The sequence below is a fragment of the Papio anubis genome, chromosome 17, assembly GCF_008728515.1.
Source record: "Papio anubis isolate 15944 chromosome 17, Panubis1.0, whole genome shotgun sequence".
Lineage (NCBI taxonomy): Eukaryota > Metazoa > Chordata > Mammalia > Primates > Cercopithecidae > Papio > Papio anubis.
In genome coordinates, this window is record NC_044992.1 from 53,864,570 (window position 1) to 53,892,094 (window position 27,525).

Consider the following 27,525-nt stretch of genomic DNA (forward strand, 5'->3'; position numbering starts at 1 on the left):
TACTGCAAGACCCCATTGCAGTAGCTATTGCTGTAGGCCCTATATCTGTGTTCATGCCCTCCTATTGTGCCTTATGATCTTTAGCAAGTGTCATAAATACATTTTTCTTTTCTTTTGAGATGGAGTCTCACTTTGTTGCCCAGGTTGGAGTGCAGTGGCACGATCTGGGCTCACTGCAAGCTCTGCCTCCTGGATTCACACCATTCTCCTGCTTCAGCCCCCCGAGAAGATGGGACTACAGGTGCCCGCCACCACGCCCAGCTAATTTTTTTTTTTTAGTAGAGACGGGGTTTCACCGTGTTAGCCAGGATGGTCTCGATCTCCTGACCTCATGATCTGCCTGCCTCGGCCTCCCAAAGTGCTATGATTACAGGCGTGAGACACGTGCCCGAACATAAATACATTTTTATTTTTTCCTTTGAGACAGGGGCTCACTCTGCCACTCAGGCTGGGTACAGCAGTGCCATCACGGATTACTGCAGCCTCAACCTCTGAGGCTCAAGCGATCCTTTCATCTCAGCCTCCTAAGTAGCTGGGACCAGAGGTGCACTCCCCCATGCCTGGCTAATTTTTACCCATTTTTTTGTAGAGATGGGGTCTCACTATGTTACCCAGGCTGGTCTCGAACTCCTTGGTTCAAGTGATCCATCACCCTCAGCCTCCGAAAATGTTAACATTACAGGTATGAGCCACGGTGCCCAGCATACATTTCTCTTTCTTTTCTTTTTTTTTTTTTTTTGAGACGGAGTCTTGCCCTGTCACGCGGGCTGGAGTGCAATGGTGTGATCTCGGCTCACTGCAACCTCCACCTCTCTCAGGTTCAAGTGATTCTCCTGCCTCAGCCTCCTGAGTAGCTGGGACTACAGATGCATGCCACCACGCCTGGCTAATTTTTGTATTTTTAGTAGAGACGGGGTTTCACCATATTGGCCAGGATGACCTCGATCTCCTGACCTCATGATCCACCCGCCTTGCCCTCCCAAAGTGCTGGGATTACAGGTGTAAGCTACTGCACCCGGCCCATTTCTTTTTTTTAATTTAATACAGATGGGGTCTTGTTATGCTGCCCAGGCTGGTCTCTTATCTCAGGCTCAAGCAATCTGCCCATCTTGGCCACCCAAAGTGCTGGGATTACAGGTGTGAGCCACAACGTCTGGCCTACAGTTTTCCTTAACAGTGTTGAATATTAAAAGGATGCTTGAGGCTGGGGCAGGCAAACTGCTTGAGCCCATGAGTTTGAGACCAGCCTGAGCAATACGGCAAAACCCTATCTCTACAAAAATACAACAATTAGCTGGCAGTGGTGGGGCATGCCTGTTGGTCCCAACTACTTGGGAGGCTAAGGCAGGAGGATCGCTTGAACCTGGGAAGTAGAGGTTGCAGTGAGCTGTGATCGTGCCACTGCATTCCAGCCTGAGTAACAGAGCAAAACCCTGTCTCCAAAAAAAGAATGCTTGTGATAGAGGAAATTGTTAATAAAAATGCAAGAACTGAAGGAAAATTGAAGATTTATAACTTTCTACTTTAAAGCAAATCCTAGTCACTCAAAGAGGGAAAATATATTCCAATTTCAGTGGCAGAAGAGTAACGAAGCAGCACATAGATCAAAGCCCTAACAAAGGACTATACTACAACAGATCTGGATGATTAATAATCAAGTTTCCTCTGTAAAACCTGGACCTGGATGTTAGCCTACAGTAGACTTTATATTTAAAAATGCTAGGCTGGGCACGGTGGCTCACGCCTGTAATCTCAACACTTTGGGAGGCCGAGGTGGGCGGATCATGAGGTGAAGAGATAGAGACCATCCTGGCTAACATGGTGAAACCCCGTCTCTACTAAAAATACAAAAAAAATTACCCGGGCGTCGTGGGGGGTGCCTGTAGTCGCAGCTACTCGTGAGGCTGAGGCAGGAGAATGGTGTGAACCCTGGGAGCTTGCAGTGAGCTGAGACTGTGCCACTGCACTCCAGCCTGGGTGACAGAGTGAGACTCCATCTCAAAAAAAGAAAAAAAAAAATGCTAGAGAGGGCTGGCCATGGTGGCTCATGCCTATAATCCCAACACTGTGGGAGGCCGAAGTGGGCGGATCACCTGAGGTCGGGAGTTCAAGACCAGCCTGACCAACATGGAGAAACCTTGCCTCTACCAAAAATGCAAAAATCAGCCAGGCGCAGTGGTGCATGCCTGCCGTCCCAGCTACTTGGGAGGCTGAGGCAGGAGAAGCGCTTGAAACCGGGAGGTGGAGGTTGTGGTGAGTGGATATCACGCCATTGCACTCTAGTCTGGGCAACAAGAGTGAAACTCTGTCCCCCCCACCAAAAAAAAAAAAAAAAAAAAAGCTAGAGAGGGCTGGGTGAGGTGGCTCACGCTTATAATTCCAGTGCTTTGGGAGGCTGAGGTGGGAGGATTGCTTGAGGCCAGGAGTTTGAGATCAGCCTGGGCAACACAGCAATACCCTGACTCTACAAAAATAAAAAATAAAAAATGAGCCAGGTGTGGTGCTGCACGTGTTGTCCTGGCTTCTTGGGTGGCTGAGGTGGGAGGATTGCTTGAGTCCAGGAGTTCGAGGCTGCAGTGAGCTATGATCATACTACTGCACTCCAGGCTGGGGGTCAGAGCGAGACTGTCTTAAAAAAAATGCTAGAGAAGACAACTTACAGTTACCATTAAACATGACTTGAAACCTCCAGAGGAAGTCCAAAACTAAAATATAAGATTCTGAACATACACTAATGCCAAAAGTGCCCAGTTGTATCATTTAATAGCTGAGCCTGTTTTCTCTTTTGTAAAATGAAGTAATACCTACCTTCTACTGTTGAGAATTGAAAATACCATCCACAAAGCAAGCAACACAATCCATAGAGCAGGATCTCAACAAACACAGCTTTTTAACAAAGTTCGCACTTACAGAGAAAAATAAAACCTGTACTGAACCTTCATGAACCGTGAGTTGTCAGCTAAACAAGCCAAAGAATAGTTCCATGTCTAAGCTGCTGTTTATCCTTGTTCAGCTGACATTAAATGGCAGGTCCTAGGGAAGGTTATGAGGTCTGCGCTGTTCCCCTTGGAACTGCCCAGCTCACCCCACCTTCATGTGTTTTTCCCTGTTACTGCCTTTTCTTCAAGTCTGAATAAAACCCTTCAGCTCTCTGTACTTTCTCCAAGATACCAAAAAAAAAAAAAAAAAAAAGATTTTCAAATTAGAGTAAAATTCAGTTTCTACATCTTCTTTCAGATCCTGACCTTTTTAAATAGATTCTAATTGGAACAAAAAACCTTTGTGTCCCTTTTGAAGAAATTTCAGAAATCATGTGATCAAAGGATAAGCAGTTGACTTGCAAATTCACAGCTGCTGGTTGGCAACGGGGCTTCTGTAGTTTGAAAAAAGGTATTCTAAAAATTACCATTGTTTTTGTCATAGTATTTATTTTGATATTCCAAATAATACTAAAAAAGAGTATGACCGTTTAAAAATATAAATATATTAAAAGAGTGTAAGTTTTAAAAAATTAGATAAACATTGCTCTAGATTTTTGTGAAACATAAAATTGTATCTCTATTTTTCTGTGCCTTCTTATTAAAATACAGATGGCACAGCTTTCATATAGCTTTAACAACTTGATTATAAATTGCTTTCAAAAGTAACTTATTTGGATTTTCCATATCCTTTAATGAATTGCAAATATATTAACAGAAAAGACTTTCCCCCTCAAGACTGTACAATTTCTGAAATAAGTCAGTTAAAGCAAAAAGAAGACACAAAATTACATTGTTTCAATGCAAACAGAACACACACTTCACACCCACACTTGCATTTTCCCAGGTTTTCACAAAGAAAATGGGTCACCATATTTCTCAGTGAAGACTCATACTATACTCTGGCTAATCAGAGACTTCCAAACTTTTTTCTTCAAAAAGAGCATTTTTAATAGACTAAATACTGGTTATCACTGAGTTTTTGTTTAAGGTACAACAGCAGCATGGTTCAAATGTTACTTGTAGTTCTTGGAAAAATCAAAAATTTTAAGTGATGAATACAGAAAATGTAGGGACCACCTTTCATTATTTTGAGTACCACTGTTCTCTCGAAAAAATATTCTAACCTTCTAAAATCCCAGAGTTAAGAACCATTTCCAAGGGGAAAAACAAATCCAAGGCCACAACATAGCTTCTGAACAAGTGTGTGCGCATATATATGTATTAGGTTGGTGCAAAAGTAACTGCAGGTTTTGCCATAAAAGTCATGGCAAAAACCACAATTACTTATGCACCAACCTAATATATGTGTGAAACAGAGAAAAGGATGTCAAACTACTCAATTTAATTTCTGTAAAATAAACTTCTGATGTTTGAAACAAACATTTTGCTTGATCAAAATGTGTTCTTCTTCTGGTTGTTTGATCCCCATTCCATGCAAAAAACAAAACAAAAAAAGAAACTGTAAAAGCCAGAAAGTGTTACTAGGTGGGAAATAAGGCTTCAGATACCTAATGACTTTAAAAGTAGGTATGAGGAAAAATAAAATAGGCCAAGCTTGGGCGGAAACTGTTCCCCAGCCAGCCATTGCCATGGCGTGTCTTACAAAACGATCCTTTTATCCTTGGTCTCAAAAAATCAGTACCAGAAAGACTCTCACCTCTGGCACAGGACATAAATTCCTACTATAAAAAGATAATTATACTTCAGCAAATTATGTTCTAAGCTTAGCTTTCTCCAGGCTTTATAACGCAGAACTCAGGTTGAAGCTTTCTATAAAACTCTAAATGACACTGTTACACAGCACCTTGTGCTTTGCCAATTAAAAATATAAAAGAATCTAAAATTACATATTACAGAACTAATGGACAATACAATAGCATATGTGTTAGAATCCAAGTGCTAGCCTCTGGGAATTTTTCATTACATTTATTTTCTCCCAACTGTTCCTTTTTTTTAAAAAGTATTTTTTTAGACAGTACATATACATAAATTTAGGTAGGGAAATCTGTTAAATATTTCTCTGGCACCTGATACCTAAACACCCTGACTTGAATTAATTTATAATTATACCTAATCCATATTCAAATGAGATTAACAGTAAATTATAGAAAATTACTGAGTCTACAGGCTAAAATTTTTTTCACATCTTTTGTAATCCACCTTATTTTCACAGCTTGACTAACAAATACAGGTAAGGTTGTCCTTCATCAAATAATCCAAAATAATAACTGTAGGCCTGTCATTCATAAGAAACTATAATTTGTTATATTCTGACATTGGCACTTAATAAAATGTTAACAACTAAAGTTTCTCTAAAATTTCAATACATTACAATAAAGGAGATAAACAATTTAAGACTGTTTAAATCTGTTATGGTGGAATTCCAATAATTATCAATTTATATGCATAATTAAATTCTTAAAATTGTGGCCATTTCCCAAAGACACCAACTGATATTATGACAAACTCAGAAGAGAACCTATCTCCTTCTTAAGAATGTTTCTTCCCCCAAGCTAAAAATTTCCAATATCCTAAACCCAATTCTTAGTAAATGTTTTGGTGACTCACACTACTGAAAAAATCTGAAGCAGAGAGTCAAAAAGAATGGAGAGGATCTCAACCAAAGATAACCGCACATTCTTACACTCTGCTTAAGCAAACACTTAGAAAAGTCAAAGGGATAATGTTTTGAACAAATATAGATTCAAGGTTATGGTACAATTCTGATTATATTAAGGCTTTCACTATCATGATCTCTTAAAGTCTCTACACTTTAGTGTTCTCATTCTGATTGATATGGTGAACTTAAGGGATTATTAAGGGCCTTGTTTTGGCTTCTCAGTGGGGAACCACTCTATCATCTCTGAATGTTAAAGGTGATCCCACAGAGCTCAAAGAGAAGAGGCAATATGGTATGAACCAATTTTAAAGTCTGCAATACCAAGACAACAATGATCAACACTTTGAAGCAAGATGAATAAATTAAAATTCTTGGTTAGACATTAAAGCATTCTTGCCAAGAATAAGTGTACACTGTATGGAGGGATATTTGATTCCTACATACGAGTCCCAATATGCCCATTACATTTGTTTATGGGAGACACTGCAAGTTGAAGGTAATTTACATTCCTTGGCAATCAAGTTACTGTTATAGGCAACGTCTTTTATTGTTCCATCTGGCACTTGCAAACACCATTCTTGAAGAACCTAGAAATGACGGTCAGTTACTCTGTTTATCAGGAACAGAACCAAATAAAAACAAATTTTTGAGAAAGCAACCAAGAAATTCTGGTTCATCACTATTTTCCATATCTAATGGTTCCTTCAAGATAAAACATAACTCTTCCTTTCATGATACTTTCCAACAAAGGGAGATTAAAGAAAAACAGAAAAGAAAGTCCCCACCCTACCCCCCATAAATTGTCATTCATACTGGTAAAAGAGCCAGTCTTGTTAGCAGCTAAATATTGCACTGCCTTTCATTCCGTATACAGTCAGGGTCCAATGAAAGTGGCACACTCATGGTATAAGTGATGGATGATGACACCGCCGGCTCAAGAGTAAAGACTCAGTATATGGAGGGACAAGAAACATGTCAGCACTAGTCACACATCCAGTTGTAAAAGTCCGATTTCCAGAAGTTAAAATTCATCACTTTCAGCTGCATGAAGTTGTGTGTCATCCGCATCTGTCATGCTGCTCTCCTGGGATTCATCTGTTCCCACTTTAAAAATAAAACAAAAGTCTACAGTAAGGTTTCTGACAAACATATCCTGTTGGTTCACGAAAACAAGAAAAATTGTATTATATTCAGAGAGATAAAACCCTAAATAAAGGCCCTTAAAAATCCTCATATCCTTTAATAAAATGCAACTCAAGTTTCCTAACTTTGTAATAGGTCTGACATTAGCTTACTGCATTTTACTTTTTTTTTTTTTTTTTTTTTTTGAGACCGGGGTTCGCTCTTTTGCCCCGGGCGGAGGGGCCGTTGCCGGGTCTCAGCTCACTGCAAGCTCCGCCTCCCAGGTTCACGCCATTCTCCTGCCTCAGCCTCCCGAGTAGCTGGGACTACAGGCGCCCGCCACCTCGCCTGGCTAGTTTTTGTATTTTTTAGTAGAGACGGGGTTTCACCGTGTTAGCCAGGATGGTCTCGATCTCTTGACCTCGTGATCCACCCGTCTCGGCCTCCCAAAGTGCTGGGATTACAGGCTTGAGCCACCGCGCCCGGCCTTGCATTTTACTTTTAAGGTTTTAACTACCAAAACTGCCTCTCCCTAATGGGTTCCTTATTCCTGCCCTAGGAATTACAACTAGCTAGTTCTCTGAGACATTAAAAAAAAAAAAAAATGACATTTCCCCAACCTCCAAGCACTGACTCCACTTTAAGAATACTCCCTGCTAGTCCACAGAAACATAGACTATAACCTTCAGTTTCAAAAGGTTTATGGGGTCTGTCTGTCTATCTATCTATCTATCTATCTATCTATCTATCTATCTATCTATCTATCAATCAATCATCTATCTCGGTCTGTCACCTAGGCTGGAGTGAAGCGGCACAATCATAGCTCACTGCAGCCTCAAACTCCTGGGCTCAAGTGGTATGATTCTCCTGCCTCAGTCTCCCAAGTAGCTGGGACTATAGATGCATACCACCACATCCAGCTAATTTAAAAAATTTGTTTAGAAGCAGGGTCTCACTGGCTCGTCGTGAAATCCTAGGCTCAAAAAATCCTCCCACCTCAGCCTCCTGAGTAGCTGGGATTACATACACAAGCCATCATGCCTGGCTTATAATTTTTTTTTTTTTGAGACAGAGTTTCATTCTTGTTATCCAGGTTGGAGTGCAATGGCATGACTTCAGCTCACTGCAACTTCAGCCTCCTCCTGGGTTCAAGCGATTCTCCTGTCTCAGCCTCCCGAGTAGCTGGGATTACAGGTGCCTGCCACCATGCCCAGCTAACTTTTGTATTTTTAGTAGAGATGGGGTTTTACCATGTTGGTCAGCTGGTGTCGATCTCCTGACCTCAGGTGATACACCCACCTCCGCCTCCCAAAGTGCTGGAATTACAGGCCTGAGTCACTGTGCCTGGCCCCATGGCTTATAATTTTAATTAAAGGTTTTCACCAAGTTTTCTGGAACAAAGGCATCTAATCAGAATTTACCTTGTCAGAAATTTCTCTATTCTCTTATTTAAAAGACTACATTCTTAGGAAGCAAATAAAACACTACTGGTTACATATTCAAACATAAATTGAGGCCCAGGTAAAAATTAGCAATGAATTTATCAAAGTCACACAGCAAACTAGATCCAGAACAGAGACTAATTATCTGACTTTATATGCATTTTGTTATTATATCACCCTGTTCAATTTCCCTAAAAGTTCATTTGGTAACACCACGGTTAGAAAAATAAAATAAAGGAGTAGCCTACAAATCCTTATGCAAAAGGTAACTTTCTAAATACTCAAAATCATATGTGTGATACTTACTGATCTGTTCTTCTTGGGTTATTGGCTCCTCATCATCTGGAAGATAGCGCTTATCAATTGCCTCTTTAATCTGGTTATTGGCTCCTTTAGGATCTAAATCCATAGCCCAAGAGAAATTCATCAGGGCGAGGTGCGTTTGACCTAACTTCTTGTAAACCTAAAAATAAACAGCAATACTACATTTTTCATTAAGTTGTGAGCTTCAACTATAAAATTCTAAATATTTATATATTTATTTATTTTTGAGATGGAGTCTTGCTCTATTGCCCAGGCTAGAGTGCAATGGCGCGATCTTGGCTCACTGCAACCTCTGCCTCCCAGGTTCAAGCAATTCTCCTGCTTTAGTCTCCTGAGTAATTGGGACTACAGGTGCCCGCCACTGCTCCTGGCTAATTTTTGTATTTATAAGTAGAGACAGGGTTTTGCCATGTTAGCCAGGCTAGTCTCAAACTCCTGACCTCAGGTGATCCACCTGCCTCAGCCTCCCAAAGAGTGCTGGGATTACAGGCGTGAGCCACAGTGCCCAGTCTCTACAGTTCTAAATATTTATAATTTAAACTAGGCTCCTGATTTATGTGATCTAAACTTATTCTAACGGTAGGACATTTTCTTCCTACAGATGAACTCATACCAGCTTTTGAGTTCCTTTTCATATAATCAGATATTATTTTCAGAATTCCTTGCTTCTATCTTTCAGGTAGTAAGTTTCCAATAAATATCACTCTGACTGGAACAATGATAATGGGATTAAATGGATTATAAATTGCTTAATTAACTTTCATTTACAGTGATTTTAAATTGAGTTATATCAACTCTTAACAACTGTCCACAGGCACCTTAACTAATTGGCATATGGGGGTCTAGTCTGTAAAAAACTGACTAGTCTGGCCTTGGGACTCTCAGAAGCCATTTCTCTTAATCAAGACAACACAGTGCCATTCATGTTCTTCTTCTTCTTTCTCTTTTTTTTTTGTTTCTGAGACAGAATCTTGTTCTCTTGCCCAGGCTGGAGTGCAGCGGCGTGATCTTGGCTCACGGCAACCTCCGCTCCCGGGTTCAAGTGATTCTCGTGCCTCAGCCTCCGGAGTAGCTGGGATCACAGGCATGAGTCACTACGCCCAGCTAATTTTTGTATTTTTAGTAGAGGTCGGGTTTCACCATGTTGGTCAGGCTGGTCTTAAACTCCTGACTCAGGTAATCCACCTGCCTAGGCCTCCCAAAGTACTGGGATTACAGGCGTGAGGCACCGTGCCCAGCTAGGATATCATTTTCTCAAGTGTTAGAACTAAATCTGTTATTCCAAGAGCACTCAGTTTGGAGCTTTAGTTGAATTTGCTCAATAGATATTGTACAGTAAGTATTAAATTTATTCTTATAAAATGTCAATATTTGCTGTGAAAGTCACTGTTTGGGACCACGGCCCCAGTCTTTACCTTTCCTATTAAGAAGTAAACGAGGGATTCTTTGGGAACAATTTGTTTCAATTCTTCAAGTTCTTGTAAAGCAGACTGAAAAAGGCAAAGAAAAACCTTAAAGTATCAAAAATTTTTAAAGTTTTGACCAAGCAATTTTTTTATTTGATTTCCCAAATCATCTTCATAAAAGCTAACTAAATCTTAATCAACATACTTCCTTATTGTATTAGTTCTTATTGTTGTGAAAATAAAACGCATACTTATATAAGTACTAAGAAATAGCAGGCACTCTAGTACACTGAAAACACACACACACACAGACACACACACACACACACACACATCCCTCTTTGTGAAATATGCAGGTGGTGACAATCCTTGCTTTTGGTCATCTATCTATCTATCTATTTATTTTTATTTATTGAGAAGGAGTCTCGCTGTCGCCCAGGCTGGAGTGCAGTGGTACAATCTCTGCTTACTGCAATCTCTGCTTCTCAGATTCAAGCAATTCTCCTGCCTCAGCCTCCCAAGCAACTGGGATCACAGGCATGCGCCACCACACCCAGCTAATTTTTGTATCTTCAGTAGAGATGGGGTTTCACCACGTCAGCCAGGCTGGTCTTGAACTCCTGACCCAAGTAATCTGCCCGCCTCAGCTTCCCAAAGTGCTGGGATTACAGGCGTGAGCCACCGTGCCTGGCCCAGTGATTTATTTTTTAATGAAAAATAACTATATAATTTTTCAGAACAACAAAAAGTCATTGAGAAGAGTGGCATTAACATTTCTGCAAGTCTCTGTTAGTAGAAGACAGCTAGATTCTCACATCTATCTCCTCCATTTAATCTGTTTTGATATCACATATTATGTAGCTTTTGGAAAATTCTACTGTCCATTTGGGACAGAATGAAGACTGAAAAAGGTAAATAATGTCAAGACATTATTGTAAAAATAGCTCTGACCTCTAAGACTCTGGAAGAATTTTAGGGACCCCCAGAAGTTCCCAGACCACTTCTGAGAATCATTAAAGAAATCTTTTTCTTTTTCTGAGATAGACTGTCATTCTGTCACCCAGGCTGGAGTGCGGTGGTGCGATCTCTGCTCACTGCAACCTCTGCTTCCTGGGTTCAAGTGATTCTCCTGCCTCAGTCTCCTAAGTAGCTGGGATTACAGATGCTTACCTGTAATTCCTGGCTAATTTTGTCTTGTATTTTTAGTAGAGATGGGGTTTCACTATGTTGCCCAGGCTAGTCTTGAACTCCTGACCTCAGGTGATCCACCTGCCTTGGCCTCCCAAAGTGCTAGGATTACAGGCGTAAGCCACTGTGCCTGGCCTTACTTTAAAGAAATCTTTTTTCTTTTTGAGATGGAGTTTTGCTCTGTCACCCAGGCTGGAGTACGGTGTCGTGATCTTGGCTCACTGCAACCTCTGCCTCCCGGGTTCAAGCGATTCTCCTGCCTCAGCCTCCTAAGCAGCTGGAATACAGGTGCGTGCCACCACGTCCGGCTAATTTTTGTATTTTAGTTGACACAGGGTTTCACCATATTGGCAAGCTGGCCTCGAACTTCTGACCTCAAGTGATCCTCTCACCATGGCCTCCCAAAGTGCTGGGATTACAGGCGTGAGCCATCATGCCCAGCCTTTAAAGAAATCTTTTTTTCCCCCCCGAGATGGAGTTTTGCTCTATCGTCCAGGCTGGAGTGCAGTAGCTCATTGCAACTTCTGCCTCCCAGGTTGAAGCGATTCTCCTGCTTCAGCTTTCCAAATAGCTGTGATTACAGGCGCCCGCCACCGTACCTGGCTAATTTTTGTATTTTTAGTAGAGATGGGGTTTCACCATGTTGGCCAGGCTGGTCTTGAACGCCTGACCTTGTGATCCACCCGCCTCGACCTCCCAAAGTGCTGGGATTACAGACGTGAGCCGCTGTGCCTGTCCTTTAACGAAATCTTAACCTTCAAGATGACAGACTCCAATCCTCCTTCACTGCTACAACACACCCAATTCAGAACTGATACGTTTTCTTGCTATGACTGCATATTATAATTGTTATCAACATTTCATGCAACTAGCATGCATATCCCCACCCCCAATGATCTAATTACAAGGATTCATTGAGAAATAGTGTCTAACACAGCATCGGAGTTCTTACTTTTACCCTAAAGACTTAAGATTTAAATGATTAAATATCAGTACAACACATTAAATAAGGTGATGGCTAGCAATGTTTTAGAGATGTTGAAATGGTCCCCTTGATTTTCATTTTGGAGCCAGAAAATCTCAGAAGCAATCATTAACTTTTCTTTCTTGTTTTCAAGTGACTAATGAATGGCCCATGACACAGTCCCAGGAGATCCTGAGAACATGTACCCTTTAACTTTTCTTTATGCCCTTTTCATACAGTCACATATCTATATCTAGTCCATGCATCAAATTAGGCCTCATAATTCAGTGAAGCTCATACCCCAAAATGCCTATAACTGGGAGTTTCTCTGAGTCTACTGTGGCTCAGGAGGCTGCCTGATATAATAATGATAATGACAATGATAATAATAATAATAATAATCATAATGATAATAACAAAAGAGGGAGTCTCTCTGGTCCTACTTTGGATTGGAAGGCTGCCTAATTAAACAAACAAAGAAAACCCCACAAAAATGGCTATAACTATATATATGTCATAGTCCAGACAACTGATGAGATTAGAACTTGGGCTTCTTGAAGCAAGTAAAGGCTGATTTATGTGGCCTATCTGGTAGGTATGTTGGTATTAAAATGGCTTTAAGAATAATGAATAAAGTCCTTCATATCTAAAGAAATACAATAAAGCAAGTACATAAAAACAAATACTGATTTGCAATTATAGTACTTCAAAGAGTAGTTAAAAGTTGAAAAGGGTTTATTAGATTTAAAATAAGCTTAAAAAAATTTTTTTTTTTTTTTTTTTTTTTTGAGACAGAGTCTCCCTCTATTGCCCAAGCTAGAATGCAGAGGTGTGATCTGGGCTCACAGCAACCTCCGCCTCATGGGTTCAAGCAATTCTCATGCCTCAGCCACTCGAGTAGCTAGGATTACAAGCATGCACCACCAGGCGTGGCTAATTTTTGGATTTTTAGTAGAGATAGGGTTTCACCATGTTGGCCAGGCTGGTCTTGAACTCCTGGCCTCAAGTGATCTGGCTGCCTTGGCCTCCCAAAGTGCTGGGATTACAAGCATGAGCCATGGCACCTGGCCCTAAAAGAAGCTTTTTCAAGACTTGATTTCGACAAAAAAATTAGCTGGGCATGGTGGCTTATGCCTGTAGTCCTGCGTACTTGGGATTCAGCCTAGGAATTTGAGGCTTCGGTGAGCTATGACTGCACCACTGCACTCTAGCTTGGGCAACAGAGCCAGAAAAACAAAAACTAAAGAAAGAGAAGCTTTTTAAAAGGACAAAACCAGTAAAAATAGAAATCCATGTCTTCATAAAGAAGATAGAATAAAACTAAAGGAATTACTGGAAAAATTATATATTTAATCCCTTTGTATATCTTTATTAGTCTATTTATAATTTTTTTTTTGGAGATGGATTTTCACTCTTGTTGCCCAGGCTCGAGTGCAGTGGTTTGATCTCGACTCACTGCAACCTCTGCCTTCCGGTGTCAAGCGATTCTCCTGCCTCAGCCTCCCAGGTAGCTGGGATTACAGGTGCCTGCCACCATGTCTTGCTAATTTTTGTATTTTTAGTAGAGACAGGGTTTCACCATGCTGGCCAGGTTGGCCTCGAACTCCTGACTTCATGATCTGCCTGCCTCGGCCTCCCAAAGTGCTGGGATTACAGTTGTGAGCCACTGTGCCTAGCCCTATTTTTTTTTGTTTTTTTTAAGACAGGGTCTAGCTCTGTGGCCCAGGCTGAAGTGCAGTGGTGCGATCACAGCTCACTGCAACCTCCGCCTCCTGAGCTCAAGCCATTCTCCCATTTCAGCTTCCTGAGTAGCTGAGAGCACAGGCACACGTCACCACATCTGGCTAATTTTTGTATTTTCTTTTTGGTAGAGATGGGGTTTTGACATGTTGCCCAGGCTGGTCTCAAGTTCCGTGGGCTCATGTGATCTGCCCGCCTCTTCCTCCAAAGTGCTGGGATTATAGGGATTTTTATTAGTCTTAAAATAAGTTATCACTGGTTTGGTATATTTCTTTCTTTTTTCTTTTTTTGAGACAGAGTGTTGCTCTGTTGCCCAGGCTGGAGTGCAGTGGCATAATCTTGACTCACTGCAATTTTTGCCTCCTGGGTTCAAGTGTTTCTTGTGCCTCAGCCTCCTGAGTAGCTGGGACTACAGGTGTGCACCATCATGCCTGGCTAATTTTTGTATATTTGGTAGAGACGGGGTTTCATCATGTTGGCCAGGCTGGTCTCGAACTTCTGACCTCAAGTGATTTGCCCACCTTGGCTTCCCGAAGAGCTGGGATTACAGGTGTGAGCCACTGTGCCCAGTCCCAAATTTATTTTAAAAGATTTTGCTTCATGGTTTCTGACTGAATAAATGATAACAAAAATCTCATGTCTTTTTGCCTCTTTTCTCTTTCTCAGTTTCCTTATCTTCTTTTTTCAATACTTATTTCAGGCTAAGCATACATTATTTGAAAAAGTGAGAAGTAAAGAGAAAGACACATCAGACTAGAATTAGTCTCCGTGTTATAAGCTCTCATAACTTACTACACTTTCCCTTTATGTATTCAACATTTATATTTTGTGATTATTTGGTTAATGTCTGTTTTCCTAGAGAAGTACTAGATAGTAGGCCCCTCAAAAGCAGGAAAGATGATTGCTTTACTTGCCACTATATTTCTGGTGCCTGACACATAATGGGTAATCAATAAATGCTGAATAATGCACACACATTCATTTTCTTCTTTTTTTTAATTTTAATTTTTTTTTTTTTTTGAGATGAAGTCTCACTCTGTTACCCAGGCTGGAGTGCAGTGGTGTGATCTTGGCTCACTGCAACCTCTGCCTCCTGGGTTCAAGCGATTCTCCTGCCTCAGCCTCCCAAGTAGCTGGGATTTACAGGCACCCGCCACCATGCCCAACTAATTTTTTTGTATTTTTAGTAGAGATGGGGTTTCACCATGTGGCCTGGCTGGTCTTGAACTCCTGACCTCAGGTGATTCGCCCGCCTTGGTCTCCCAAAGTGCTGGGATTACAGGTGTAAGCCACTGCGCCTGGCCCATACATTCATTTTCATCTGTTCCCTTACTTTGGTCCTAAGAGGATGGTTCAGGTCTTACCTTTAAGATAACCATCTGATGAAAAAAACTGCCTTTCTATATAAGGCATCTTTACAAGGGATAACCACATATTCCTAAATTTCCACACACCTATCCTTCCTATGAGTATATCATGAAGAAATAAAAATCACAAAAAATGAAATCAACAGTTCTGAAAAAATGTCTCAGATCAAAACTAAACAAATAACTTTCAGTTTATTGAAAACAACGGATAACGTTGTTTTTAAGCAACACAACCCTGAAGACCCTTAAGATATTTATCTTACCTTATATTTTTCATTTGCAAATAAAACTGAGGCTCTGTGAAATTTGCATAGAGGGTTCTTGGGATCAATGACAATGGCTTTGTTTAGGGTATCCAAAGCCTTCTCTGATTTTTTCAGTGCATGTTGAACCTGTAAGAAATAAAGATCATGTTAATATTCCCTCTTGATATTTATGAAGAAAGGTGAGAATCAACGTGACTCAAAACCAACATAATCAAATTATTAGAGATAAGGCTGTAGGGTCTAACTGGATTATCCACTGCATTAAGTGGATTTAGTAATTGATTACCAAATGATTAATATATTATCTCTAAAATCACTTCTAATTCTAGTTCAACTGCTTCACTAAAGACGAGAATACTGAAGTCTAGATATCTTAAATAACTTGCTCTGAGATAAAAATCTAGGTCCTCTGGTACATATTTATGATGATAATCAATAGTCTATCTTTAGAGCAGATATTTGGTTACCTTTAAGTCTAAAAGGCAAGCAAAACCTTGGTGTTCTATTTAAAAAAAAGATCTGTACTATTTAGCCAGATAATATTCACATTTCATCAGGTTTATGCAGTCTTTCAAATATTAGACTTCTCAAAACTGTGTTTAAAAAAACTCCTGTTTACAAACCTTATTTCACTCAGAACAATGATATTTTCATATTTTAGGTATTTATTTGAAAAATGATTTTAATGCTTTACATAATTGAAAATCACTGATCTCTACTACTGGGAAGCAAATAATTTATTTTAAATAACTTAAAATTTAAAAGATTTTGAAAAGTACCAAACCTCACTATTCATTAATATGTATATACTAATATTCTGCTATGTTCCTCCTCGGACAAATTATATGTTACAAATAAAGTGGGGTGGGCTGGGCCCGGTGGCTCACGCCTGTAATCCCAGCACTTTGGTGGATCGCCTGAGGTCAGGAGTTCGAGACCAGCCTGGACAAGATGATGAAACCCCATCTCTACTGAAAATACAAAAAATTAGCTGGGCATGGTGTTGGGCGCCTGTAATCCCAGCTACTCGGGAGGCTGAGGCAGGAGAATCACTTGAACCTGGGAGGTGCAGGTTGCAGTAAGCTGAGATTGCGCCACTATACTCTAGCCTGGGCAACAAGAGTGAAACTCCGTCTCAAAAAAAAAACAAAAACAAAAAAAACAACTGGGGTGAATGAATGTATGAATATGGCTGCAGAACTTTAACAAATATCATGGTCATAAGAATGTGAGAGTAGGTAGTGCCAACTTCCGCTTGCTGAATTCATCTATGCAATGATCTAATGGTGGCCAAATATTCTGCCCACAGGATTGAGACCCTAAATACTAGTTCCCTAAAGAGAAAAGCTTACTCTCTTACCTGACAATTTCTTCAAATAAACCACTCAAAAACTTAAAACCTGTTCTACAATAAGTTTCGAAGAATTCCTATTTTTAAAAAAGTGTTCAACTTCACCAAAAGGTGTCAAGAGATATTTAATTTTGAATTGAATAAATAAGGTGATGACAACACAAGATAATTTTAAGTAGACACATTATCTCTACATTTTTTGCATAGTAGCTAACTGTAAAAGACGTTATTGTCAACTTTTTTTTCTTGCCCTGTCTTATGGTGCTGAACTATGTCCATTTTTAAGAAAATTATCATCATGGTCAATTTCATTATAGTCAAAAGAGAATTAGAATTCTACTCCCCACAAGATAGTGACATTTCAAATTAACATAATTTCCTGACATTGTATGACCATTCCCACAAAAGCTAAACTTGCTAGGGGGAAAAAAGAGAGAAGCTGAGGGGAGGGAGAGGGGGAAAGGGATGAGACGATGAGAACAAGAACTTAAGGTACCATACTTATACAGAAGCTAATAAATGAGATTTTAAAAAGCAAACAAACATAATGTACACATCTTTTCTCCTATTAAAGTACAATTTACTTATTTTCTTTTCTTTTAAGAGATGGAGTCTCATTCTGTTGCCCAGGCTGGAGTGCAATGTCACCTTCTTAGCTCATAGCAGCCTTGAACTCCTAGGCTCAAGTGATCCTTGTGCTTCAGCCTCCCAAGTAGCCAGGACCACAGGTGTGTGCCACCATGCCAGGCTCATCTTAAAATTTTTTTGTAGAGATTGGGTCTCGCTATGTTGTCCAGGCTGGTCTTCAACTCCCGGTCACAAGCAGTCCTCCTGCCTTGGCATCTCAAAGTGTTGGGATTACAAGTATGAGCCACTGTACCCAGCCAAAGTACAATTTGTTACCAGATATATTTAAAATATATGAATATAAAAATAATTGTGCATATTGCCTTATAAGAATTTTAATTAGTAACAACATGCCTATGTTACTCAGAGGCTTAAAAAACACAGGGAACCATTTGCCTTAAAATATTACCTGCTTAAGGCCAGGCGTAGTGGCTCACGCCTGTAATCCCAGCACGTTGGGAGGCCGAGGCAGGTGGATCATGAGGTCAGGAGATCCAGACCATCCTGGCTAACATGGTGAAACCCCATCTCTACTAAAAACACAAAAAATTAGCCAAGCGTGGTGGTGGGCGCCTGTAGTCCCAGCTACTTGGGACGCTGAGGCAGGAGAATGGCGTGAACCTGGGAGGCAGAGCTTGCAGTGAGCCGAGATTGGGCCACTGCACTCCAGCCTGGGTGACAGATCTCAAAAAAAAACAAAAAACAAAAAACAAACAACAACAACAAAAAACAACAAAAAAACTACTTAGGAGCTAAATATTAGCCCATGCTTTCAAAAATAGGAAGTATCTCTCTTTTTTGGGGGACAGATTCTCGCTTTGTTTCCAGGTTGTAGTGCAGTGGCACGATCTCAGCTCATGGCAACCTCCTCCTTCTGGGTTCAAGCAATTCTCCTGCCTCAGCTTCCCGAGTAGCTGGGACTACAGGCATGTGCCACCACATCTAGCTAATTTTCATATTTTTAGTAAAGATGGTGTTTCACCATGTTTGCCAGGCTGGTCCCCAACTCCTGACCTCAGGTGATCCACCTGCCTCGGCCTCCTAAAGTGCTGGGATTACAGGCATGAGCCACTGTATTCGGCCAGGAGACATCTTACTTGAGTCACAGAACAACCCTATAAGGTAAGCAAGTAGTGCATGACATTCATAAAATAGAAGCTCAGAGCAATGAAGTGACTTGTGCAAGGTATAAGGGCAATTCTATGATTTTTTTTTTTATGCTAAGCCAAATGGGTAGTATTTTTGGTTGTAATAGACTCCAGAATACTGTTTCAACACAAAAAAGGACCAATTTTTATCATAGCAATTAAATCAATAACAAACATATTTCAAAAGGGAGATTAATAAGAGTATTAATGTTTAGAAAGCTACTTACTACTCCAATGTGGCAAAGTAAAACTGAACTTTGAGGGTTGATATCAAGTGCTTTTTGGAAATGCATTTCTGCAAGGCTGAATTTTTCTTGCTTGTAATAAATCATTCCTAAACCATACCTGAAAGTATAAAACAAAGTATAATTTTTAAAAATATAAAGTTTAGGTTGCTAATTTAGTTCAATTAGTAAAAGAACAAGTATAGAATCTGGCATTTTAATAAACCAGTGGAACAATACTGGTGGTCTTAGAGAGGAGGCAAAAAATATCAGTTATGATAAAAATCATTAAAGCATTTTATTTACTTATTTTTAATTAAAAAAAATTTTTTTTTGAATTGGGGTCTCACTCTGTCACCCAGGCTGGAGTGAAGTGGGCCAATTATAGCTCACTGCATCCTTGAACTTCGGGGTTCAAGGAATCCTCCAGCCTCAGCCTCCAGAGTAGCTGAGACTACAGGCATGAACCACAATGCCTAGCCATTAAAGCAGTTTATTATTATTATATTTTAAAGACAGCATCTCACTCTGTTGCCCAGGCTGGAGTGCAGTGGCTCAATAACAGCTCACTGCAGCCTCGACCTCCCAGGCTTAAGTGATCAATCCTCCCACCTCAGCATCCTGAGTAGCTGGAACTACAGGTGCACGCCATCAGGCACAGCTAATTTTTTAATTTTTTGTAGAGATGGGGTTTTGCCATGTTGCCCAGGCACGCATATATATATACATACACACACATCCCCCCAAACACACACACACACATATAATATTGTTATATATATATATTTTGAGACAGAGTTTTGCTCTTGTTGCCCAGGCTGGAGCATAATGGCGCAATCTCGGCTCACCACAACCTCCACTCAGAGGTTCAAGCGATTCTCCTGCCTCAGCTTCCCGAGTGGCTGGGATTACAGGCATGCACCACCACGCCCGGCTAATTTTGTATTTTTAGCAGAGACAGGGTTTCTCCATGTTGGTCAGGCTGGTCTTGAACTCCCGACCTCAGGTGATGCGCCGGCCTTGGCCTCTCAAAGTTCTGGGATTATAAGCGTAAGCCACGGCGACAAGCTGTTTTTTTTTTAAATTTTTATTTTTTTCAGATGGAGTTTCGCTCTTGTTGCCCAGGCTGGAGTACAATGACGCGGATCTCGGTTCAATACAACCTCCGCCTCCCAGGTTCAAGCATTTCTCCTGCCTCAGCTTTCCGAGTAGCTGGGATTACAGGCATGCGCCACCACACCCAGCTAATTTTGTATTTTTAGTAAAGACAGGGTTTCTCCATGTTCGTCAGGCTGGTCTCGAACTCCTGACCTCAGGTGATCCGCCCACCTCGGCCTCGGCCTCCCAAACTGTTGGGATTACAGGTGTGAGCCACCATGCCTGGCCTATATTTTTTCTTTTTTGAGACAGTCTTGCTTTGTCACCCAGGTTGGAGGGCAGTGGTGCAATCTCAGTTCACTGCAACCTCTGCCTCCTGGGTTCAAGTGATTTTCGTGCCTCAGCCTCCCAAGTAGCTGGGATTACAGGCATGTGTCACCCTGCCCAGCTAATTTTCTTGTATTTTTAGTAGACACCAGGTTTCACCATGTTGGCCAGACTGGTCTTAAACTCCTGGCCTTAAGTGATCTACTTGTCCCAGCCTACCAAAGTGCTGGGATTACAGGTGTGAGTTACCGCCCCCAGCCTTCTTATATTAACATATTTTTAATTTTTTGTGGAGACAAGGTCTCACTATGTTGACCAGGCTGGTTTCAAAGTCAGCCTCAAACAGCCCTCTCACATTGACCTCCCAAACGCTAGGATTACAGGCATGAACCACCATGCCCAGACCATTAAAACAGTTTAAAGAGTCACTTTTACAAGCAAAAACAATCAAATCAAATCAAATCAAACTATGATAATAAGGAAAAAAGAAACCACACCCCTAAACCCATACAGTTTTTTTTTGTTTTTAATTCAGCATCTTGCTCTGTCGCCCAGGCTGGAGTGCAATGGCGTGATCATACCTCACTGTAGGTAACCTTGAACTCTTAGGCTCATGCAATCCTCCCATCTCAGCCTCCTGAGTAGTTAGGACTACAGGCATACACCACCATGTCTGACTGTTTTTTTTTTTTTTTTTTTTGGAGTCGGACTCTGTCACCATACTGGAGTGCAGTGGCACAATCTCGGCTCACTGCAACCTCTACCTCCCAGGTTCAAGCAGTTCTCTTGCCTCAGCCTCCTGAGCAGCTGGGACTACAGGCATGTACCATCACACCCAGCTAATTTTTGTATTTTTAGTAGAGGCGGGGTTTCACCATGTTGGCCAGGATGGTCTTGATCTCTTGAACTCATGATTCACCTGACTCGGCCTCCCAAAGTGCTGGGATTAAAAGCATGAGCCACCACGCCCAGCCTTAATTTTTTTGTTGTTGTTGTTATTAGGGAAGGGGTCTTGCTATGTTGACCAGGCTGGTCTCGAACTCCTGGTCTCAGGTAATCTTCCCGCTTCAGCTTCCCAAAGTGCTGGGCTTACAGGTATGAGCCACCATACCTGCCATATTCTAGATTTAACAGCTAATTTTTACTGAGTAGTTATTACATGTGTGACAAGACCATTACTAAATTATCTCATTTAATCCCTGGAGGAATCATAGGTACCATTATCATCCTTATTTCGAATAAGGAAACTGAAACTTAGAGAAGTTAAATAACTTCCTTAAAGTTATACAGCTAATAAAGATTCTAACCAGGTTCTTCCTTAATGATTCTAAAGGCTGAACTCCTAACAATGCTATTTCCACATTCTGTTTTATATTATTATAATTACAGCATACATAGTGTCATGTTTGGCTTCCTTCTCCCCCACTTACTGTTATCAAAAGCATGCTCCTATACTTATAGACCTCGAAATTACAATTTTTAAAGGCTATGTAATAGTGTATTAGGTTAATATGCAGGTATTTCTCCTGAATTTTCAAAATGTCAAATGAACATAGCGTGGATGGTTTATGTTACAGAGACTTCTCACGGCCATAACTAGATGATGATGATGATGATGATGAAGGGGAATAAGCACCAAATGAATAAGAAAAAAGCACAACATATCTGCTTTATTTGAGTGGCTTTATATATCATTATAATTGTGTTATAGATGAAGAAAAGGTATTAAACACTATGCTAATGATAGTGAAAGTGAAAACAAAAGAAAGGCTATTTTGTAGTTAGAATAAAGTTGCTCAGTATTTAGAGTTACCTAAATATGTCAGCATTTAAACTCCTCCCAGTAAAAGCTTGCGAATCTGAATAATCCTCCTTTAAACACAATTTTTGATATGATTAAGTTTTTAAAGAATGTGACTACTGCAAAACAGCTGAACAGACCATACACATTTAAAAAAACAACACAAGGATCAACCAGACATGGGAAAAAATAAAAAACAACACAAGTCTTATTAAGAACTGAGTTCTTAAAATATTACAGAGAACGTATCTATTGGAAGAGAAGGCAGTATTGGCAAGTTGATTGTTACATTGGTCAGCAAAAGCTAGCACTATTTTTTTGGTCATCTTTCAGGCAATGTAACTACTACTGTAAAATGAGATATAACCCATTAAACAACATATTCACAAATCAAAAAATGTTTTAGTAATATAATGCTTCAGATTTAGAAGCAAATCGAATAAAACTCAACTGCTATAATTAACTCCAAAGATAACCATATATGACAAAAAAAGACCAAAAATTATGACTTCAGAATTATACTTTCTCTTGATATTTAAACTATTCAGTCAGTCCAGAAAAATACAATAAATGCCAACAGTAAGTATGGTGTTGAGGCAGAAATAGGACCAAACTTTTTCATATCTTATTCAGCTGATAATAATATGACCTAGGTAGTAATTTCCTATGTGTCTACTTATACACAAGCACAAAAAAGTAAAATAGAGACACTGCTAAATAAAAGGGTACACTAAGTTCTTAATAGTAACTCAATAAACTGGAACACTGTCAGAAAGCAGTAACTAGTGAATGTTTTCAATGTTTTTTTCTTTGTTTTTTTTTTGTTTGTTTGTTTGTTTTGAGGCAGTCTCGCTCTGTGAGCCCAGGCTGGAGTGCAGTGGCGGGATCTCAGCTCACTGCAAGCTCCGCCTCCTGGAGTTCGCCATTCTCCTGCCTCAGCCTCCCGAGTAGCTGGGACTACAGGCGCCCGCCACCTCGCCCGGCTAGTTTTTGTATTTTTTAGTAGAGGCGGGGTTTCCTGCGTGTTAGCCAGGATGGTCTCGATCTCCTGATCTCGTGATCCGCCCGTCTCGGCCTCCCAAAGTGCTGGGATTACAGGCTTGAGCCACCGCGCCCGGCCTTCAATGTTTTTTTCTATTATCCAATAAGTGAATATGCTATTCCTTTCCAATTTCCCAAGCACTTTTTGTCCCAATCACCATTTTGGTGTTATAAGAGTAACAAATCAAGTAACAAAATTAAACAAACAAACAAACAAAAAACAACTACAGTATCTGCAAAAGTTTGGTAGAAGGCTGAAACTGTTGAGTATAAGGATCTGGTATTCTATTATCATTAGTTAATTTAAGAGTTTGATAAAGACATACATTTCACAAGAAAACATTTTAGTGAGAAGTTATTGACCAGTATGCACCATCCCTAAGTATTAGTAACCAAATTCATGACAATAAAGCGCTATCTAAAAAGAAAAATTAGTGAGTGCCAGCACCATCAGTAAGACTTTGTCTTTGCACTTCATTAGCACTTACCATGCATTATAATGTCTAGGATTGACTCTGATAGCATTTCGAAAACAAGCTAACGCTTTGTCCAATTCTTCAGTTAAGACAAACTCATGCCCTAACAGAGTATAGGCATAAGCATAATTTGGATCAACTTGGATAGCTCTCTGGAAGAATTTAATTGCAATATCATGTTCCCGTTGCAGACTGAAACAGTTCCCTGCAGCACACCAGGCCTTAAAAAAATGGGAACAAAAAACAAACAGAATTAAAATTTTATTTTTTTCTAAAACCAAATCTATGACTAAAATCATGCCTCAACTTAGAACAGAAAGACAAAAATAGAGCTTCAGTAGATAGTCAATTCTAATTATTCACAGATTCCATATTTGTGAATTTGTCTGATTGCCAAAATTTATTTATAAAACCAAAATCAATACTCGTAGTGCTTTCATGGTCATCAAAAGGTATGTTCTCATTTGAGGTTGAACAATGCGACTCTACCTTCTTGTTTTAGCTCTCATGCAGAGATGACCAGGGGACAGAAACTCTGTGGGGTAGTTTAGTGTAGTGCAAGAAGCTTTGGCTCTGGGGACAGCTGGACAGAATTTGAATCCCAATGCTGGCACTTTTAAGTAGGGTGGCTTCAGGCAAGTCACCTCTGAACCTCATTCTCTCTCTTGCTCTTTTTTTTTTTTTTTTTTTTTTTTTTTGAGATCTGGTCTTGTTTTGTTGCCCAGGCTGAAGGGCAGTGGTGTGATCGTGGCTCAATGCAACCTCCACCACCTAGGCTCAACTGATCCTCCTGTCTCAGCCTCCCGAGCAGCTGGGACCACAGGCGCCAGCCAACACACCTGGCTAATTTTTGTATTTTTTCTGGAGAAGGGTTTTGCCATGTTGCCCAGGCTGGTCTTGGAACTCCTGAGCTCAAAGAGTCTGCTTGCCTCAGCCTCCCGAAGTGCTGGGATTATAGGTGTCAGCCACCACGCTCAGCAGCATTCTCTCTTTTGTAAAGAAAATAGGATCTACCAGGATGAGTTGTTTTTAGGGTTCAAGATTATAATCCACAGTCTATCTCTGTTTCAAACCCTCCATCATTCCTAGGAACATTGGTTCAGTAGCACTAACTTGGTGTTCATGTTGACTACAGAATTACCACAAATAATGAGAATTGACTGTATTTAATTCTAAGCTTAGATATGTTACAAAAGTATTATTAAATATTTTTGAAATGCAATGAAATACAATCTTACAAGATTAGAGCATGTAAATTAATTGCACCTATGTCTTACAATGACAATACTAATTTATTTTAATTTAAAATTATTAAGTTTTTCAATCTATGTAACTTCTGCTCGATGAACTCTAATCTTGGTGACAACAGCTAACTTAACGTAGTCAAATCTTGATAAATCCTGAATGAAACATCTGCTTTGTGATTTTTCTATTTGTGAATCTGCACCGCACATTCTAGGACTGTCTCTTCCTCTCTGAGTCCCTGACTAGATAGAGAGAAAAAAAAGAAATACTTGTGGGTGACACTGAATGGTGTTTGAATTGTTTGGTTCATCTCTATCTGTTGAGGGTGATCAAAAGGTAACTATATAAGCAAAGTATTTTGGTTAACATACCTCTGGCGAATTTTTATCCATGTCTGTTAAGTCTTTTGACAGAACTGAAAGAGCAACATCTTTTTGAAGATGCCAAAGTGTTGTAGAGTAGATTTCCATGCCTTCAACTCTGTAATTCTCAATCCTTCTAACCTCTGAGAATATTCTTTCAGCCTGAAATAAAAAAAAAACTAGTAAGAGAAAATAAGTTGATACAATTTATATATATACACAGGGAAAGCCCTTGTCATTATCTTCACAGGATCTAAATGCTGCCTTGTATTGTGGTTTTTATGTGAATGAGTATTAACACAAGGACAAATTGAGCAATCTACTATGGCAGGTCAAATACTGATGTAACCACATTGACAGACAACCTACTATTTATACACAAGTCATGGTAAAAACATGAACTTTGAAAGGGAAATTTGAGTTTCTACCAAAAAGACAGAAGAGAAATCTATACAAAGCTACAATTCAAAAGAAAAGTCAACATTTCCTTCTCAAAAACCACATTTCCAAGTGATTTTTTTGAACTATTTTTTATTGAGAGGTTGTGCTAGAAAATTTAGAGGGAAAAAACAGGTTAAGCTGGCTATCAATCCTATGGTTATCAATCCTATTGAGGCCTGAATACACACACCAATATTGTGTCTGCTAGGAATTATAGGCCCTACCTATTAATTACCCTTTCCTTTGCAGCACTCTCTTGACTTCAGGGTCTCTCCTCAGCTGCCTGATCATTTTTTTTCCTCATCACATTCACAGCTCCCAGAACTGTGTTTCTCTCCCTCTAAAGTTTGAGGATTTAGGTTATATAAAATCAGTTTCCTAGTTTATCAATTTACCAAGTTCAAAATTCTCAGCTGCCAGAAAAGGTCTAGGTACTAAAAAAAAAGAAAGGAAAATAAATTCTCACAGTTTAGTTTAGAATAAGGAATATCTGGACTGTTCTTAATGAAATGAATATGACAGAAAATAAGAGCATTTTAAAACTGAGTGTTTAATGCCAAGAAGTGGCCATATGATATCTGAGAATAGCTTAATGATTTGTAACTTCCTTGCAATCTCTTAAAAGTTGTAAAGGTAAGTGTGCAGCCTTGACCTGCAGGGCTCCAGTGATCCTCCCACTTCAGCCTCCCAAGTAGCTGGGACCACAGGTAAGTGCTACCACACCCAGCTAATTTTTTCATTTTTTGTAGAGACAGGGTCTCACTATATTGGCCAGGCTGGTCTCCAATTCCTGAGCTCAAGTGATCCCCCTTCCTTGGCCACCCAAAGTGCTGGTATTATAGGCCTGAGCCATCACCTCTGGCCAAGATTTTCATGTAGGCATGGTAACAAGATAAAAGACCTATCAGCCAAATATACGGTTTCAAAGTTTTCAGAATCTGTTGCTTCCTTTGAAAAATGATTATGGCATTGACAAAAAGAAAAATGGGAAAAAACTCATGAAATTAAGTTGAAACACAGGCTTTCTTTAGTTAAATATTTAGGTCACCACTGTAACTAGGGGAAACAATAAAATTCATTTATGTTAAAGTAGCTGTGAAACAATAAATTAGAAATAATTTTTTAAAGGGCTTTTCCAAACACAGCTCTTGTCTGTCTGTGTATATGCTACACACCAATAAAGGACCATAGGGTTTTCTAGTAATGAATAAGACTTTCTGTCTTCAACTCTCTTTTCTGTACTATTCAAAATTAAGTTATATGAATAGGTATCCTCTGTATGTATTCTCTGTGGCAAAGAACACCTTTCCTCTAGATCTTTGCATGGATCATGAAGGGAAGAGTAACCTTCCCTCTGAGGGCATAAAAACAAAAACAAAGCAAAACAAAAACACCATATTTCATTGTCCCCCAGTTTCCTCACCATGCTTCATTTTTCTTCATGACTATTGCTACTTGTTCTTATACATTTATTGGCTTACAATTTGTCTGTTGCTAGAATGTAAGCTCCACAGAGGCAAGAAATTGTCTGACTAGCTGTAATACAGAGTCTAGAAGAGAGTCCAGGATATCATATGCACAGAAATATATACTGAATACATGAACTGAAAGCAAATTAAGCAAAAAACGAATCATATGAACTTTAATCCATATTAGAAATATTTTATTAATATATAGGTTTCTAAAAGGTTTCTTTTTTTAAGTTGGTGGTGGAGAAAATGCTTTGGGAATAACTGAGGGGTAATTTAAATTGGGAATTAGAATTTTCTTTGACTTTAGGTTAATCATTCTCTCCTTTTCTGGTATAGACAGATAACTTAAGCAACAAATTTAATTAAAATCCAAAGAGTAAAAGCCTTGTAATAAGGACATTGTGTCCTCAAACACAATTTTCTTCATAGCATTCTTCAAGTTTATAAAACATATTTAATGTCAAAAATTCATCCCAGTAATTAACTCTGTAT

At 39.7% G+C, this 27,525-nt stretch overlaps 1 protein-coding gene across 9 annotated transcripts in view; it reads right to left on the reverse strand.

Moving 5' to 3' along the window:
• Window positions 1–3,651: 3,651 nt before the first annotated feature.
• The window catches only part of CDC27 (cell division cycle 27), a 67,819-nt gene continuing 43,945 nt past the window's right edge, over window positions 3,652–27,525 (reverse strand). For 4 of the 9 annotated variants that reach the window (XM_003913242.5, XM_031657652.1, XM_009190940.4 and 1 more), the window contains 7 exons: window positions 25,130–25,282; window positions 23,526–23,734; window positions 18,774–18,891; window positions 15,418–15,546; window positions 9,905–9,979; window positions 8,472–8,628; window positions 3,652–6,705 (listed from right to left, as the gene is read on the reverse strand). In XM_003913242.5, coding sequence (XP_003913291.1) covers window positions 6,623–6,705; window positions 8,472–8,628; window positions 9,905–9,979; window positions 15,418–15,546; window positions 18,774–18,891; window positions 23,526–23,734; window positions 25,130–25,282 — 924 coding nt within the window. In that variant the 3' untranslated portion in view covers window positions 3,652–6,622. Of the gene's footprint in view, window positions 6,706–8,471; window positions 8,648–9,904; window positions 9,980–15,417; window positions 15,547–18,773; window positions 18,892–23,525; window positions 23,735–25,129; window positions 25,283–27,525 lie in introns of those variants that run through there. The other 5 variants (XM_009190939.4, XM_031657651.1, XM_021928389.2 and 2 more) reach the window with 3 other exon arrangements.